Source organism: Apium graveolens, chromosome 4 (assembly GCF_009905375.1).
Source record: "Apium graveolens cultivar Ventura chromosome 4, ASM990537v1, whole genome shotgun sequence".
Taxonomy (NCBI): Eukaryota; Viridiplantae; Streptophyta; class Magnoliopsida; order Apiales; family Apiaceae; genus Apium; species Apium graveolens.
The window spans coordinates 56,390,503-56,409,574 of NC_133650.1; the positions used below are offsets into that span (position 1 = coordinate 56,390,503).

Here is a 19,072-nt window from a genome sequence, read left to right on the forward strand (position 1 = left end):
ATATGCAATCCTGGCCTACACCAAAAATAGTGAAGCAGTTACGGGGTTTCCTAGGTCGCACGGGGTACTATAGACGCTTTGTCAAAAGCTACAGTGATATCAGTAAACCCCTCACTACATTTTTAAAAAAGGGGGCTTTTGTCTGGACTAGTGAAGCAAAATCAGGCTTCAACAAGCTTATAGAAGCAATGTGTACAACCCTTGTGTTAGCTCTATCAGATTACACACTTTCATTTATCATTGAAGCTGATGCCAGTGGGACTGGAATTAGGGTTGTTCTTATACAACAAGGAAGGCTTATTTCTTACTTTAGTCAGGGATTGGCACCTAAGCACCAAGCTTATTCCACCTATGAAAAGGAGCTGCTTGTTATAGTGAAAGCAACGGAGAAATGGCATAGCTATCTTCAAGGCCACCCTTGCATTATAAGGACAGATCATCAAAACCTTAAATATTTGTTAGAGCAGAGAATGACAACCTTAATGCAACAAAAATGGTTAGCCAAGCTCTTGGGACTGGACTTCGAGATAGTGTATAAGAAAAAAAAGGAAAATATCGTGGCAGATGCCTTGTCCAGGCTTCATGAAAGTGATTCTGACAACATGTTGTGTGCTATAAGCACTGTGCAGTATGGATGGTTATCAGATGTAATGCTGAGTTATGAATCTGATATTCATGCACATACCATCATACAGGGAATTGCTGAACACAAAGAGGCCTTCCAGGATTACCAATATGCACAAGGGCTGATCAAGCTACAACGAAAAATTTACGTGGGGGATAAAGGAGATGTAAGGCAGAAAATTATATGAGAACTTCATGATGGGCCATCTGGAGGACACTCGGGTCAGGAAGTAACTCTTAAGAGAATTTCCCAATTTTTCTATTGGCCAAATATGAGACACGATGTTGTCAAGTACGTGCAATCATGTGACGTGTTTCAAAGGATTAAAACAGGTAATCATTTTCCTCAAGGGCTTTTACAACCCTTACCAGTACCAACACAGATTTGGGAAGATATCTCTCTAGATTTTGTAAAGGGTTTACCTACTTCTCATGGCAAGGATTGTATAATGGTCGTGATTGATAGGTTGACAAAGGTCGGGCATTTTAATGCTTTGTCACATCCCTTTAATGCCACACAAGTAGCCCAATTGTTCCTCGACAATGTATTCAAGCTGCACGGTATGCCAAAATCTATGGTTTCTGATAGGGATAAACTGTTTACAAGTAGCTTCTGGAAATAATTGTTCAATTCCATGGGTACCCAGCTGCTTATGAGTACTTCATACCATCCTCAAACGGATGGCCAAACAGAACGCTTAAATCGTTGCTTAGAACAATACTTACGAGCTATGGTAAGTGAGAGACCAAAGTTGTGGCCCAAATGGCTAGCACTCTTGGAATGGTGGTACAATTCAACGCATCCCTTATGAAGCACTATATAATAGTGCAATTAAACGCAACCCTTATGAAGCACTATAAGGTGTAAATCCCAGACAACTCTATGTGCCATCAACTCATAGAACCTCTGTTGATACGGTGGAAATCTTTCAAATCAAACGTGAGGCAATGAATCATCTACTCAAAGAGGCCATCAAGGCAGCTCAGGAAAAGTATGAGTATTATGCTAATAAGAAAAGGACAGAAGCCACATTTGAGGCTGGTGACTGGGTTTTCTTAAAGCTACAACCATATAAGAAGTTGTCTGTAGCAGTGAGGAAACACTTGAAATATATAATAAGTTCTTTGGTGCCTACCAGATAGTGGAAAAGGTGGGAAAGGTTGCTTATAAATTGGCACTGCCAGCTGGGAGTCAAGTGCACCCTGTATTCCATGTTAGTCTCTTAAAAAAGAAAATTGGGTCCAAATACACAGTCGACACTTCTTTGCCAAGGATGGGAGGGGATGGACAATTTCTAGTCTACCCAACAAAGCTACTACAGCGAAGGATGGTAAAGCGGGGAAACGCTGCAGTGATACAGTGGCTCATCCAGTGGTCTCACTCAATTCCGGAAGATGCTAGATGGGAGGATGCTCTGCAGATTCAAGAACAATACCCGAACTTTAATCCATGAGGACATGGATTGTTTGAAGAAAGGAGTATTGTAAAAGAGTTAATCAGCCTTGCATTAGTTCTGTTATAATATTTATTATTTATTTTTCAAGTCTAGAAATGGTGTCGTTGAGTTGTAGTACTTGTATATCATTATGGGACGTGCCTAGCTACATTAGCCATTAATACTTAGCCACGTGGCAGTAAGGAATAGAGGAGGAATATAAGCAATTGGAAGACATGGGAGAAGGCGGCTTGAGACTTGTGTTATTTCATATTTGCTTTTCCTTTTGTTGTTTTTTGCTTGTAAACTTTCAGTCCTTACTTCATTAGTTTCAATTCAATTCAGTCCTGATTTTAATTTCAGTTATTTCCATTATGTTTACTTGTAAATGGATTTGTTTGGTTACATCACCCTAGTTGATCTACTCATTAACACTTCATTCTCATTGTATGTTCTTGACGAATATGATCATTTGCAATCACACTTGTATTTGAATTTTACGACATATTATTAGCGTACTTGGCTCTTTTAAACAGGATTTAAATGGGGCCACTGGCATACAAATTTCTAGTTATGGATCAGCTGTTTAAACATGAATTGTTCAGACTGAATAATAAACATTGTGTCAATGTACAATCGTTCGGGTGAAAATATTGGAGGTGATCACTAAATAGTACTTTGCCATTATTTGGATTTCATTTGTCTCCTGCAACCCAAATCAGAAGGTAACTAAACAATATTACACAACTTTAATAATCTTAATAAGTAATCAATCAGCTCAATCGTGTTGTTTTTCATCGTTCAACTGGCATTATCTTATTTATAAATGAAGTTTCAAAGCGATGTAGACATTGTTCATTTCTTATTGTAAATGGTTTCATAACAGGAGTTCTATGGATCACATGTTCCCCTAGGTCATGTTTGTTTCGTGGGATTTTAATCCCGGGATAATAATCCAGGGATAACTAATCTCATCAAAATTAGTCCTATGGATTAAATAATCCTATCCTAAGTTTGTTTGAAAGGATTAAGTGTAGGATTGAAATATAATCCTTTAAAACTTTATCCTATGTTTGTTTTGTGGGATAGTACTTGGGATTGTAATATAGTCCTTTAAATTTTCTAATCCTATGTTTGTTTCATATGGGATAACAATGAGGGGATTATAATCTTTTAAAAAATGACTTGTAGGAGGGGATAAAACAATACCTCCTCCCACCAAGCATTAGATGGGATTATAGTCATATCCTCTTCTCCAACAAAACAAACATGGGATAGGATAATTTAAAGGATTATAATCCTTAGATACCTCTTCACTAATTTTTTACAAAACAAACATGGGATTGGAAAATTTAAAGGATTATAATCCTATCCCCTGCTTAATACCATTAAACAAACATGGGGCTAGTGTAGTTCACGTCAAAATATATGGATTTCCTTCAAGTTAGTAATTCGAACTTCCTCTTCTTCAACAATAGATTCATATTTGATATTTTCATATTTCCAAAGTACAGAACAGTGATGCAGTTTAGCTATGCAGGAAAACTAAGGTACTGCCATTCTACAGCCCTTCCTCTAGGTTATTATTGTTAAGAGTATACTTTTTCTGAAATCTTAAGGACTGGGTACTAAACATGGTGACCTTGGTTTAGGGAGTGGTCTCAGGTTTGAGTCCTCCTACCCTCATTTGTTCAATTTAATTATTTATATTGTTATTTGTATGGTATTGACTAAATAATATTAATATTATTATTGATTATGTATGTTGTTGGTCAATTATTACAAAAAAGACTATTCCTATTGAAAAAATATTTGAAACTAATAACATCGTAACTGCACGGTCGTACGCGAGTATGGGCAAGTACGGGTCGAACCACGAAAAACGCGGAAATTTTTAATTTATAAAACTAAGAAGAACAATCAACTAACACTTAAAAATATCACTTTTAAAGATTTAAGGAACCGGTTTAATCGCCTAAACACGAATATCATGGTATAGACATGTATTTTTAATAGTAAATAAATTCACAAGTATTCAGAGTAAAGACATATAATAACTTCAAATCAAATTTCATCCAAACCATAAAAAAAATTCACATTCATTTTATCAATTAACCCAACTCTCAAAATCATATGGATCCTAACTATACGAACTCTCAACTTTACTTGTGTGAAACGTGTGAAGATACTTACATAGAAACGATATTGGAGATAATCAATAAAATAAACATGTAGCAATTAAAGCGCATATATCATGCTATCGGGTCTCTTTAGCCAACTACATTTGCCCCTTATAAATGGCTTAGTTGGACATCAACGAGACAGTCATGATATAAGTAACATAAAAACTTGTACTAGGAATCGAGACGAACTTCAAGCTTTTATTGAATAATAAACTAATATTTACAAGGGAATGAAAACCCTAAAAGAAAAAGATGAAGAGAGAGATGTGGCAAGAGGTGTGAGAGGGGAGAGACACATGAGATGAGATGTTCTCCATACGATGAGCCTAAGGGGATCTATTTATACTAAAAAACTACGTATTAGCATTAATTACGAAAATCTCATAATTGATTAACAATCTTTGTGACCAAATGATTGCACAGCTTTCCCTTATAAAAAGATTTTCGTTCGATTCACCACGATCTTGCTGACTCGTGATTACATATCGCAATATTCTGATTTGTGGTCTAATTCATCTCATTTAACGACAAATTCCGAAAAATCTTCTTAATAATATGCACAATCAGAAACACCGCAAAATCAAGCGTAAAAGATAAAATAACTTATTAACTAGTTAATATAATACACTAATATTATACAATAATTATACAATAAACATGTGTTCTCACCGTATTATCCTCAGCTTGGCATTTCTGAATTGTGACCTGGAGGCTGTAGTGCTAAGATAACACATAAATCGGTGGGAATCATAGAAATCTTCAAGTATAGTCTGTATACTTAATATATATAAATGCTTCTGAGTTCTGAAGTATTCGGCTAAAATCAGCTGCCAGAAATTTCTTTGTCATCCGGAATCAGCTTTATGAAATATCCTGCCACTTGTTCTTGCAAGTTCAAATATAGTTTAACCAAATCGCATAGTTTTTGTTACTACACTCTATAATCATCTTGATATCATGGAACTGTAAGTGTAATTATAAATTGTTAAATGTTGGATTTGCAGTCGACTATGCTGGTTTGGAAGGTGATGTTATATTATGAAAGTCATCCAGTTGTTTAGGTATAATTATTTGAAATGATTGACTGATCGCCTGCTATGGTTAGTTGTTGGTAGAACTTCCCGGAAAATTAAAAATCTTGTGTCTGGTATAGTTGTTGGTACACGGGTCTCCAGAAATATAGTCCACATTACCGTGGCAAAATTTTCTTGAAAATGTTGGCACATGCGTACAACTTCATGAACTTTAGGAACATGATACGGGTTTCCCAATATTCATTAAACATGATGTAAAGCTTTCTATTGCCTTGAGGTGATCTGAATGATTCACCTCCGTAACGAACATTTCCAGATCATCTTCAATGCGCAGGAGCTGCAACACAGGATATATGAATAACAGGTTAATTACTTGCACTAAAAAGATGCACAGTGTACAGAAAGAGATGCAAGATTAAGAAGCCACAAAAGAGCAAAAGCACCATACTCTGTCTAACCAATCAATGTTTTAAAATAAAGAATAATGCTACATGTACAGAATTAGCTACATAATATTTTGTACACAATAAAGTGCCAGCTCACCATTATATTTTTGTGAGACTTTTTTTTTAACTCATTCATTATATTTAGTCGATTATTCTTTATATTATAGTATTTTGATTAATTTTTACCAATATTATTTGTTGTGATTTTTATAATGAAATTAATTTTTTTAAGAACTTAATTTAAAAGGTTAAACATCTAATCATATTTAAAAGAAACTATACTAGTATTAAAATATAAAAATAAATATATACTACAAGAAAATATATAAAACATAACAATATAAATTTTTTTATTAAATAATAAAAATTAAATACTTAATAATAACTTGTACAATTAAATAATAAAATTTGTGTAGGTGCACAACAAAAAAATGTACAATTTTTAAATAAACAAATAAAAATAAGTATAGTGAACAACAATGATCATGGTGGCCAACAAAGGTCATTAATACAGGGCACAAGTGGGTTTCCATATCATTTACAAAAATTATGTAGAAACAGGCAAAAATTATGGAATCCCAGATAAAAGATAAAAGACATAAGGCATCAAAAAGAGTGGAAGAAATAAAAAGAGAAAGCAGGCACAGAAGAAAAAGAAGACGGAAGAAAAAATTGCAAAAGAAGACAGAAGAAAAAGTTGCAAAAGTTGAAAAAGAGGACATAAAGAAAAAAGAAGACAGAAGAAAAAGAAGACGGAAGAAAAAGTTGCAAAAGAAGACAGAAGAAAAAGAAGACAGAAGAAAAAATTGCAAAAGAAGACAGAAGAAAAAGTTGCAAAAGTTGAAAAAGAAGATATAAAGAAAAAAGAAGACAGAAGAAAAAGAAGACGGAAGAAAAAGTTGCAAAAGTTGAAAGAAAAAGAATATTATGTTGAAAAAGCATATCATGTAAGAGAAATCTCTCCTTCTATAAAAAAGGAGAATTGTAACAAAAGAAGCATGAGTATTTTTATGAGTTTAAAAAATCCATCACTTGCTTAAGTTGTTTTCTCTCTGAGTTTTCTTATACAATTTCTTTTCTATATACATTAATGGCAAGTTAAAAACCTCACATCTGCAATCTATAACAAGATAACATACAGTTTATATATATATATTTAAGCTGAAATTCATATAGATCAAGTACCTAATAAACATCTACTATTATAATAATTATAAAGATGAAGAAACAAGGAACGGTAGATAGTCCGTTGAGATGCCAGGAGTTGCAGAGCCCAAGATGACGGGGAAGTCGAAATAGGGCATAACATTCACCAGGGACTCCGGTGAGCTGTTCTTGATTCATCAACTTTATAATTGTTTAAATGGTTTTGCTTATTTGGTATGTGATTAATATGATGGGATACTTAAATATATAGAAATAACTGTTATGTGTAAATTGTTATGGATTGTAGAGAAATTATAAAATCATGTTTTATGATTTATATATCTGTGTGCCTTCCCTCTTTAGGGTTATCAGATATAGAAAACGATCCCCAAACGATCCCCAATCAATCTGGTATAGAGCTAGAAAATAGGCCGAGACGATGAACAGTAAATCACTGTAGCAAATAATAGTAAAGTTCAAAATTCCGGAATGAATAGTAATCAATGAATAGTAACCGATGAATAGTGAATATTAAATAGTAATATGAATAGTAAAAAACGAAATATCAATATTAAAATATAAAAATTAAATGAGACCTCCAGCAAAAAGACTAAGAGATAATAATAAAAGTTATAAGTCTAAAATAATAGCAAATCTATTAATTTATTTTATAGTAGAAAATAAAGAAACAAAACAAATATGTAAGAAAAATCTATATAGACAGTTAATATATTTATATAAATAAAATAAATAAATATTTGATTTATGGAAGATTATAAGTTAGAAAAAATTAAAATGATAGCAGATAAAAACTTTACTTTCAATAAAGATATAAATCAACATATTGAAAGTTGTAAAATAAGTATGCAAATAATAAATGAAAAATTAAATATTATAGCTAGGTTACGAACAATATTGGAAGAGAGAGATGAAAAAATTAGAAGACTGGAAGAAGAAAATCTTTTAATAAAACGAGAAAAATTTATTAAAGAAATTAATTTAGAAATTCAAATAAAAGACTTAAAAGAAGTATTAACTTAACAATATAAATTAATAAATGATTTAAGGCAAAAAATTAAAAAATGAATTGGATAGATCCAAATGCAATAACTAGAAATAATAGAAAAATAAAAGAATTAATAAAAAATCAAGAAAAAACTAGAAATAGCACTAGATAAATTGCAAGAAAGAAAAAATGAAATTGAATGGACAAGAGAAAATAGGGATGAAATAATAAGATGTTATCAACAACTTGGAAATATGATAAAAACATTTAGAAATAATAAACTAAGAATACAAGGACTTAAAAAAATAATTTTATCAAGTAATATAACTGGATGATAATACAGTTTGAAAAAAATGTCATTGGAAAAATCAAGTGAAAAACAAGATGTATATTATCAAATGGATGAATACGAAGAAGGAACATCACAAACTCTAAGTTTTAAACCGGATATATATAATCAAATCTAAAGTAAAACAGAAGAACTAACAATAAAAAAGATAATCAAAACATCATATTTTGAAAGAAATAAAGAAGTTAGATATATAGCTCAAAAACATGAAAATGTAATAGACATAGATACGATAAATGAAAAAGCAAAAATAAATTTAATAACAGATGGTTTGATAAAAAGAAAACTATCTAAATTAAAACAAAAAGAAGCAAATAAACTAAAAAATATTTATTTTGGAGCAATAGAATTTACAATAAAAGCATATTTTCAGAAAAATATTGATACTCCTATACAGATATATGTACTAGACGATAGAATAATAGGAAATATACAAGATTCATTAATAGCAGTAGTAAAAGGAAACTTAATATATCAGAAATTAAAATTTATAATACAACCTGATTTTAGCATATCATTAAGAGATGAAAATAAAGAAAGATCTTTAACATTATATTATAAATTAGATGGAATAAAAATGCAAAAGGGAAGTAAAGTAATTAGTATAGAAACTAAAATAGTATATGCTATGACTGGAAACCATCATGTAAAGAAACAAACGGAATTAGGAATAATAGTACCAAAATTATATAATGATATATTAGAAAAAATTGAACATAAAGAAGAATCTCAAATAACAATCCCAGAAGAATTTACAATAGACTTTAGTAATAGACAAATAATTCCAACACAAAGAATTAAACCAATATTGGAAGGATCTAGATTAAGTTTTAGAAGAGAACAAAACCTTATAAAATTAGTTAGATCAATGAGTATGACCAGTAGAAAATTAGATTTAATAAAATTACCGTGTTATGAATCAGATAAATTAAGAATAAAAATAATAATAATTAATGGAATATTTGCCAAATAAGTCATAACAGAAATAAATATTGGAGCAACAAAAAGTCAAATACATATAACTGAAGTTGACTCAAACAAATGTGAGGAAATAGAACCCCAAATAATAACTGAACCAAATAGTTCGAGAGAAACAATAATAACAAAATGTATAAAATTAAGATTAACGTTTTTAGACTTAGAATATAATATAAGTCTAGGAGTGATAGAAAATGACGTTAGTTATCAACTATTATTAGGAATGGATTTCTTAAATGAAATAATATATAATATAACGAATGAAGGAATAGAAATAAATGATCTGAATAAATTAAGATTTATAGACAGGATATGAACCCTGAAAAGGAGATAAACGAGAAGAAAGATGAAATAGAAACTATTAATAAGATAATAAAATAAACATTAATTATGTCTCAAGAAAAAGAACTACAATACTTAAAAGAAAAAGAAAAACTAGAGGAAGAAGTAAAAGAATTAGAGAAAATAAAAGGTAATAAAAGAAAAACATGGATAATTGAAGGAGAATGGAGAAAACGAGTTTATAAATATGAATAATACTGAAAACCAAATAAAAGATATTTGGAACGAAATATTTATAAAAGAAAGTTCAAACACTATATTAAAAAAGATGGAAGAAAATCAAGAAATTAATAGAAAAATAATTAAGGAAGAAATAACAGCATTATGGAATATGTCAGAAATCCCAATCTTTAAACAAATATTAGATAAGTTAACCATTATACAAAATAGTTTAGAACAAAATAAAGAAAATAAAATAATTAAAGACGAAACAGAAGAACCAGAGATAGTACCTATAACAGTAATAGGAAGAGCTAAAGAACCTATATTAATGGATATAAGCAAATCGAAACCGAAAATGACTATAGGGGTTAAAAGAGCAATAAATGATTTAGCAGAACTTCATAAATCAGGAAAATTCTAGAAAAATGTCTGTTAGATATATTTGATAATGTCATGGCTAATATGTCTTATGTTTAGCTTTCAGATCTTGTGTGAACAGGATAGATCAGTACTTAACTGTTGATCAGTACTTATACTGGAAGTCAGGACTTAAGGATATCAGTACTTATATTATCAGGAGATAATCATCAGAAGATAGATATCAGAACTTAAGTGCTGAAGGACAATCAGATAAGGACAGTAGCTGATTAAAGGAAAGAAGATAGAGATAAAACATAAGAAGAGATATGCATGAAGAAGTAATTCCGTGAAGAATGGAATACTTGGAATAGAAGATATCTGATTGATATATTTTAGGAAGCAGAATTATATTCCATATCAATTAGCGATTATCTTGTAACTGTGTAGTATATAAACACTGTTTGTTTTCTGTTCGATTTGAGTGTACTATACACTGTATTCACCCCCTCTACAGTGTGTGTGTGACCTAACAATTGGTATCAGAGCCTATCTGTTAACTTACATACAGTTAAAGATCCAAACACAATCATGTCGGACAAAGAAACTCCAACTAAGCCTACCACAACTGAGGAACCACCAAAGACACAAATTCAGAGTCGGTATGAGACCATCAGAGTCCCCATACTGAGACCATCTGAATATCCCATATGGAAGGTAAGGATGACCATGTTCCTGGAAGCAACAGATCCAGAATACCTGGATAGAATCAAGGAAGGTCCTCACAAACCAACCAAACTCGCTGTTGCAGTTGCAGGTGAAGCAGCAACGACCGTACCAAAGGAGAAGAGTGATTATACTGCTGAGGACATAGCATCAATTGCTAAGGATGCTAAGGTACGACACTTACTGCATAGTGCCATTGATAATGTAATGTCAAACAGGGTAATCAACTGCAAGACTGCTAAGGAGATATGGGATGCTCTGGAAACAAGATGTCAGGGAACTGACACAATTAAGAAGAACAGGAAGATAATACTCACTCAAGAGTATGAACACTTTGACTCAAAGACTAATGAGTCATTGAATGATTTATATGATAGATTTGTCAAACTTTTGAATGATTTGTCATTGGTTGATAAAGAGTATGATCTTGAAGATTCAAACCTTAAGTTCCTGTTAGCTCTTCCTGAATGCTGGGATTTGAAGGCAACGACAATAAGAGACAACTACAATCTTGATGAAACAACTCTTGACGAAATCTATGGAATGCTCAAGACACACGAGCTGGAGATGGAACAAAGAAGCAAGAGGAAAAGAGGAAAGTCAAGGACAGTTGCTCTTAAGGCTGAAGAAGAATTCCCCAAAGCAGCTTCCTCAAAGAAAGACAAGGGTAAAGCTCTTTTCATAAAGTCTGATACTGAGTCATCAAGTTCTGAGAGTGATGATGACTCAGATTCTGAAAGCTTGCCTGAGACTGATGCTGATGAGGAGATGATGAAACTGTGTGCTCTTATGGTGAAAGGAATCACAAAGATTGCATACAGGAAGTTCAGGAAGGGAAAGAAGTTTCCCAGGAAAAGCATAAGTTCTGATAAGAAGAATTTCAGAAGATCTGAAGGAAGAGGAGGAAAGTCTGATAGAGGAGATTACACCAATGTTAAATGCTATAACTGTGGTGAGAAAGGCCACATATCTCCTGACTGCAAGAAGGTAAAGGGTGACAAAGGCAAGGCTCTTGTCACAAAGCAGAAAAGCTGGACAGACACCTCAGACTCTGAAAGTGAGGAGAACTATGCATTAATGGCAAATGCTGATAAAGAAAGTGCTGAGAGCAGTTCTGAAGCTGCTGAAACAAAGGTACCTCAGACTACTTATGCTTTTCATACTGATGATATTAATGAGTTGAGAAGATATCTTAAAACCATGTTTGTTAGCTATAGAGATCAAACTTTAACATGTGAAAGATTAACTTCTGAAAATCTTGCATATAAGAAAAGAAATGATTTCTTAGAAAAAGAGTTAGTCATATTCCATCAAACTCAGAAGGATAGAGATGATGCTTTTTATGTTAGGGATGAAGTGCTAAAAATGAATGAATCTCTAAAAACTGAGTTAGAAAAGGAAAGAGAGATAATCAGGACTTGGACTAACTCTGGCAGAACAACTCAAAATTTGCTAAGTAGTGAAAATTGGAAAGAAGGCTTAGGTTATGGAGAAAATAAGAATGATAAAGGAACTGAAGAAATTAAGCCTGTTGTTAAGCAAAAGCCAAAGTTAAAACCTGTTAAGTTTGTAACTGTAAAGTCTGATAATGAGAAATCAGAAGTTAAAGAGGAATTAACTTCTGACAAACTAAAACAGGAAAAGACAGCTGAAGTAAACATAGGCTTAATGACAAAGAAGCAGCTTAAGCATAAGCTGAAAGATGTCAAGAATGCAAACAAGGTAAAATCACCTAGGAAAAATAGGAATGGAAAGGAAGGTGTGAATAAAAGCAATGATTATAAACCTGTTCCTAATGCACCTAGGAAAACATGTCATAACTGTGGAAGTTCTAACCATCTGGCTTCTTTTTGCAGGAAAAATAAGAATATTAACTCCTTACCTTCGAAATCAGGAGTTAAGAGTCAGTCAGTTAGATACAAACCACAAAATCCTTGTTTTCATTGTGGTAGTTTATGGCATTCCATTTATACTTGTAAGGAATATCATAGTCTGTACTATGATTATTATCAAATAAAACCTTCTTTGAAGAAAGTTTCCATTGTTCCTTCTAGTATAAATTCTGATTCAAAGTCTGATAATGTAAATTCTGATAAGAAAAATGTTAACATAAACTCTGATGCTAAATCTGCTGCAAATGTTAACAAACTTAATAAGACCAAAGGATCCAAGCAAGTCTGGGTCCTTAAAACTAATAATTAGTGGTCTTTATGATTGCAGGGCAACAGGAAAAATATTCTAGTTCTGGACAGTGGATGTTCAAGTCATATGACTGGAAATAAGGCCCTGCTATCAGACTTTGTGGAGAAAGCTGGCCCAAGTGTTTCTTATGGAGATGGCAACATTGGAAAAACATTGGGATATGGCAATATCAATCTTGGGAATGTCATCATTAAAGAAGTAGCTCTGGTCTCAGGACTTAAACACAACCTTCTGAGTATAAGTCAAATCTGTGACAGAGGTTATCATGTTGATTTCTTTGAAGAACACTGTGAAATTGTGAGTAAATCTAAAGGCAAAGTTGTTATGAAAGGATATAGACGTGGTAACATTTATGAAGCTAAGCTTTCAACAAGTACTGATGGCTCTGCAATCTGTCTGTTAAGTAGAGCATCAATTGAAGAAAGCTGGAATTGGCATAAGAAACTCTCTCATTTAAATTTCAACAATATAAATGAACTGGTCAAGAAAGATCTTGTGAGAGGATTGCCAAACACAGTATTTGCTCCTGATGGTCTTTGTGATTCATGTCAGAAAGCCAAACAAAGAAAATCTTCATTCAAGAGCAAGACTGAATCATCAATTCTTGAGCCTTATCATCTTATACATGTTGATCTATTTGGTCTGGTAAATGTCATGTCTATTGCAAAGAAGAAGTATGCGTTGGTCATAGTGGATGAGTTCACCAGATACACATGGGTGTATTTCTTGCACACAAAAAGTGAAACTGCATCTATCTTGATTGATCATGTCAAACAGCTGGATAAAATGGTCAAAGATTCTGTGAAAATTTTAAGGAGTGATAATGGCACTGAGTTCAAGAATTTGATAATGGAAGAGTTCTGCAAAAGCCATGGAATAAAGCAGGAATTTTCTGCTCCTGGAACTCCACAGCAAAATGGAGTTGTTGAAAGGAAGAATAGAACTCTCATTGAAGCTGCACGTACAATGCTTGAAGAAGCAAAGCTTCCAACCTATTTCTGGGCTGAAGCTGTGCAGACTGCTTGTTTTACTCAAAATGCAACACTCATTAACAAGCATGGAAAAACACCATATGAGATGGTGAAGAAAAAGAAGCCAAATCTGAAATATTTTCATGTATTTGGATGCAAGTGTTTTGTTCTCAAGACTCATCCTGAACAGCTATCAAAGTTTGATCTAAAAGCTGATGAAGGAATCTTTGTTGGATATCCACTTTCCACAAAAGCCTTCAGAGTCTATAATTTGAGAACAAAAGTGGTCATGGAATCTATCAATGTCTCTTTTGATGACTAAGAAGATCACTGGTCTTAAAGATTTCGTTGACCATGATCAGCTGAGATTTGAAAATGAAGACTCATATTCTGATACTGAAAAACCTGACAGTCTAAGTCCTGATACTACAAACTCTGACGGATTAAACTCTGATGTTATTGAAACTGTGGTGACTACGTTAAAGGAAGATGCACCTATGCAGGGGGAGCATACTCAAGATCCTACCACATCTCAAGAAACATCAGAACATGCATCTGGCTCTTCAAGTTCTGATTCGTCAAGTTCTGATAAGCCAAGTTCTGATAGTGCTGAAAATCTAAATACTGAAGAATCCAACTCAGAGAGCATAGTTTCAGGGGGAGCATCAGAAAATGAAAATGAAGATAGCATGGATCATGGGGGAGCATCCAGTTCTAGAGAAAACATTCCATCTGCAAGGAAGTGGACAAAATCACATACACCTGATTTGATAATTGGAAATCCTGATGCAGGTGTCAGAACTAGAACAGGTACTTCAAATGAGTGTCTATACAATTCTTTTCTCTCTCAGACTGAGCCAAAGAAAGTAGAAGAAGCTCTTCAAGATGCTGATTGGGTGCAAGCAATGCAGGAAGAGTTGAATGAATTTGAAAGAAACAAAGTCTGGACCCTAGTGCCAAGACCAAAGAATAGATCTGTTGTTGGTACAAAGTGGGTATTCAGAAACAAAACTGACAGTGATGGCATAATTACAAGGAATAAGGCAAGGCTGGTTGCAAAAGGATATTCTCAACAGGAGGGAATTGATTATGATGAAACATTTGCACCAGTTGCTAGGTTAGAAGCCATAAGGATATTTTTGGCTTATGCTGCTCACAAAAAGTTTACTGTCTTTCAAATGGATGTGAAAAGTGCTTTTCTCAATGGAGAATTGGAGGAAGAGGTATATGTTGAACAACCTCCAGGTTTTGTAGATACCAAACATTCAGATTATGTCTACAGGCTTGATAAAGCACTTTATGGACTTAAGCAAGCTCCTAGAGCATGGTATGAGACTTTAGCTCAGTTTCTTCTGGAAAGTGGATTCAACAGAGGAACAATAGACAAAACACTGTTCTACCTCAACCATGGAAAGGACTTACTTCTGGTCCAGATTTATGTTGATGATATCATTTTTGGATCTACAAATGACAAACTTTGCAAGAAGTTTGCCAAACTAATGCAGTCAAGATATCAGATGAGTATGATGGGGGAACTTAGCTATTTTCTGGGCCTTCAAGTCAAGCAGAATGAGGAAGGCACTTTTATTTGTCAAACCAAGTACACCAGAAACTTGCTAAAGAAATTTGGAATGCAAGATTGTTCAAGTGCATCCACTCCAATGGCCACTGCAACAAAACTGGATAAGGATACCGGTAAATCAGTAGATATTACTGACTACAGAGGTATGATTGGCTCTCTACTCTATCTAACTGCTAGTAGACCTGATATCATGTATGCTACCTGTCTTTGTGCAAGATTTCAAGCAGATCCAAGAGAACCTCACTTAACAGCTGTAAAAAGAATCTTTAAGTATCTTAAAGGAACAGCTGCTCTGGGATTATGGTATCCTAGAGAATCAGATTTTAAACTAATAGGTTACTCAGATGCAGATTTTGCAGGTTGCAAAATTGACAGGAAAAGCACAAGTGGAAGCTGCCAATTTCTTGGAGGCAGATTGGTTTCTTGGTACAGCAAGAAACAAAAGTCAATTTCCACATCAACTGCAGAAGCAGAGTATATTGCTGCAGGAAGCTGTTGTGCACAGATTCTTTGGATGAAGAATCAGTTACTGGATTATGGGTTAACATATTTCAAAATCCCTATTTACTGTGATAATCAAAGTGCTATTGCTATGACAGGTAATCCAGTTCAACACTCAATGACAAAGCACATCAGCATCAGGTACCACTTCATCAGGGAACATGTGGATGAAGGTACAGTGGAATTGCATTTTGTTCCCACAGATCAACAGTTGGCAGATATCTTCACAAAACCATTATGTGAAGCTACTTTTACAAGATTGGTAAATGAACTTGGAATGGTTTCAGGTTCTTTCTTTAAATCTGCTTAGACTTGTTCTGTGTTATCAGACTTTATGCTCAGTATTTACAGAATTAATCTCATTGTGTATTCTGTGCTTAATTGATAAATGTCTTTAAGTACTGACTGTTGTCTGATATATGTTTCTAAACTCTGATAAGTGATATGTTTGTTCTAGTACCTATTCAATCCTATGAGGATAACTGTGCTAGATACTGACCTAGTAGTCTTCAATAAACAAATGATTCCATGGAAGAAGTAATTATTTCAGTGGAAATCTTATGACACTAGCAAATTCTGATAATTGAGCTTAGTTAAGTTTACTTTGTATATCTTATTACTAAGTCACAAATTAGAATAATGCTACTCATCTGTTAAGTTCTGATACTAGTAAAACTGCTGAGTGCACTAAGTGCTGATAGACCTCTCTTATCAAAAGAAAAAGCAAAAAGATTAAAGAATAAAATCAGGTACTCCTTTGAGATCTAGAGTAAAAATGTGAAAGGGACGACCCAAGTGCATTGCTGGTATTAAGTAAATATGCATTAGAAAAGCAAAATATTTTCTTGGTGACTTTTCACACTCTATGATTACTGGAGAAATACTCTGATAATAGCATAAATTCTGATAAACAGTCGTGACTCACTTACACTGAGAAGCCACTGTAAAATAGAATTTCAAAAGATGCATAAAATTAGCACAAAACAGTTGAGGTGGCCTCAAGCATGAACTCATTCATCAGTAGGTTTCAGGATAATGACAGCTCTTTAGCAAAATTTTAGTTATGCCTTATTTCTAAGATGTACTGAAGTGAATCAGACTTTACTCTTTGTCTGTTATTTAGCTTAATGCACACACTAATCACTCCATCTGAATGATGAAAATTTCTGTGGTGGTCTATGTTATTGTAGATAAACAGTCATTGTGTCATTTTTGCACAAATTCTGAGGACAAGTTCTAGTTACACGTTCTGATGATTCAGTTCTGACGTTCATAACTAAGAACTTGTATGAGGATTTACTAAGATGAGCATTCCTTTTTCGAGTTAAGAAATTATGTTCTGATGACTGTTAAGTTCTGGTATAGGTCTAAGTTCTGATTTCTCAGTCTAATCCTTTACTTGGCTTATCTTTGAATGAAATTTAATAACAGTCTCAGTTTGTACTCGCATATGTTGAAGTGGAAGATTAATAGTCACTATGATTAGGATTAATGGTTTTGTACTTGAACAGTCCACTGTTTCTTGTGTCTTGTGCGGTCTAGACCATGATTCCTCTTTCCAATGACTGTTATTCTTTTTCAAAGTCTAGGGAGACGAGGTAGAATTAATTCTACCTGTCAGCATTAAATATCTTTGCGTCTCTTGGCATTCTTTTGCCTATATAAACAACCACTTCACATCAGTCTTTCCATCACATTCTTCTCACACACTTATCCTCCTTCTTCTGTCAAAAACACAATGGTTCGATACAACATGTTTTTGAACACACAAACCTTCACAATGGAGCTCAGTTGTGCCGACTGGCAGCAGGAGTGGCATATAACAGCCATTCCTGAGGAGATCTGGGACTTCTGTCCCACAGGAGGTGCTGGCTCACCTTCTATTCTTCGAGATGGATTATCATCGCCATCTGGAGCGCCTGGAGGAGGAAAGGCGGGAAGCTATCCGTCAGCAAGAGCGAATCATACGACTCGCCATCTTGTTCGTCGAAGATAGGAAGAGGAAGATGACTTAATCTCGTCTTCTTCCTGTTCTTCTTCATCCTCAGCTTTGTCAGGCTTCTTAGCTAGGACTAAAGCTGTTGACGTTAGGATTAGAAGCTTAGGGAAAATCTTGTATTGATGTAATTTCTATTTCATATATGTATTGACTTGATATATTAATGAAAACTGTTTTTACTTCAAGATTTTGTCTCTGAGTTATTTTATCTTGTGTTGTTAAATCCTGCTTGATATTCTGATGACCATTTAAATTTTGTCTTCATTTAAGTTCTGATTCTCTGTCAGCACTTATTCATCGAAATTATCTCGGTCATTTTTAACATGATTCATTTTCAGAATATTAATGTTGCAGTGAAAAATAATTCAATCAGTGCTAACGGTTTAAATTTTGAATTAAAACTGTGTCTCTTGATAAATGGAACGGTTTTTCCTTGAAACAAGGCAACTGGGTAAGTAATCATTCCTGTTTTCTCGAGCCCAGTAACTATCCGTTATTACTGCATGTCTGACAGGTGTCCAACGGTAACATTTTTTTTCAGAGTATAAGAACAACAGAGAGAAGATTTCTTTAATCTTTTATTTTCTTTATACTTTATCTCTCTTCTTACTTTTACTCTATTTCTCATTCTTTCTCACGTTGGTTTTTCATACAGACATTATCTCAAACACCTAACAGGCATACTTGAATCTCAATATTTTTTCACATGGCACCAAAGGATTTAATCATTGATGGAGCAAAGTTTGTTCCAAACAACTATGCTGCAATTCTTGATCATGCTGAAGCTCCATCTGAATTGCACTTTGTGCAAGATCTTCTTGCACATAGTGAGGTTGGGTACGCCTTAACTCAGCCTGAATTATTTTCAAGTCAACAAGTTCTGCGGTTCTGGAGGACTGGAGTTTTTGATGATGGTGGTAAACGAGGAACTCCCAGTATTATCTTCCAAGTGGGTGATTCATCCTATGTAGTCACTCCTGGTACAGTACGAAGAGCATTACATCTTCCAGAAGATTGTACCTTCTCTA

General features: G+C 33.7%; 1 protein-coding gene and 1 pseudogene across 1 annotated transcript; one reads left to right on the top strand and one right to left on the bottom strand.

The window, feature by feature from the left end:
* The first annotated feature begins 1,572 nt into the window (after positions 1–1,572).
* Positions 1,573–2,078, top strand: LOC141718559 (uncharacterized). Its single transcript, XM_074520941.1, has 2 exons — positions 1,573–1,674; positions 1,764–2,078. Exons 1-2 carry the CDS (start codon positions 1,573–1,575, stop codon positions 2,076–2,078), a joined length of 417 nt encoding a protein of 138 aa, XP_074377042.1.
* Positions 2,079–5,488: 3,410 nt separating this feature from the next.
* Positions 5,489–19,072, bottom strand: part of LOC141718560 (enolase 1, chloroplastic-like) — a 99,336-nt pseudogene continuing 85,752 nt past the window's right edge.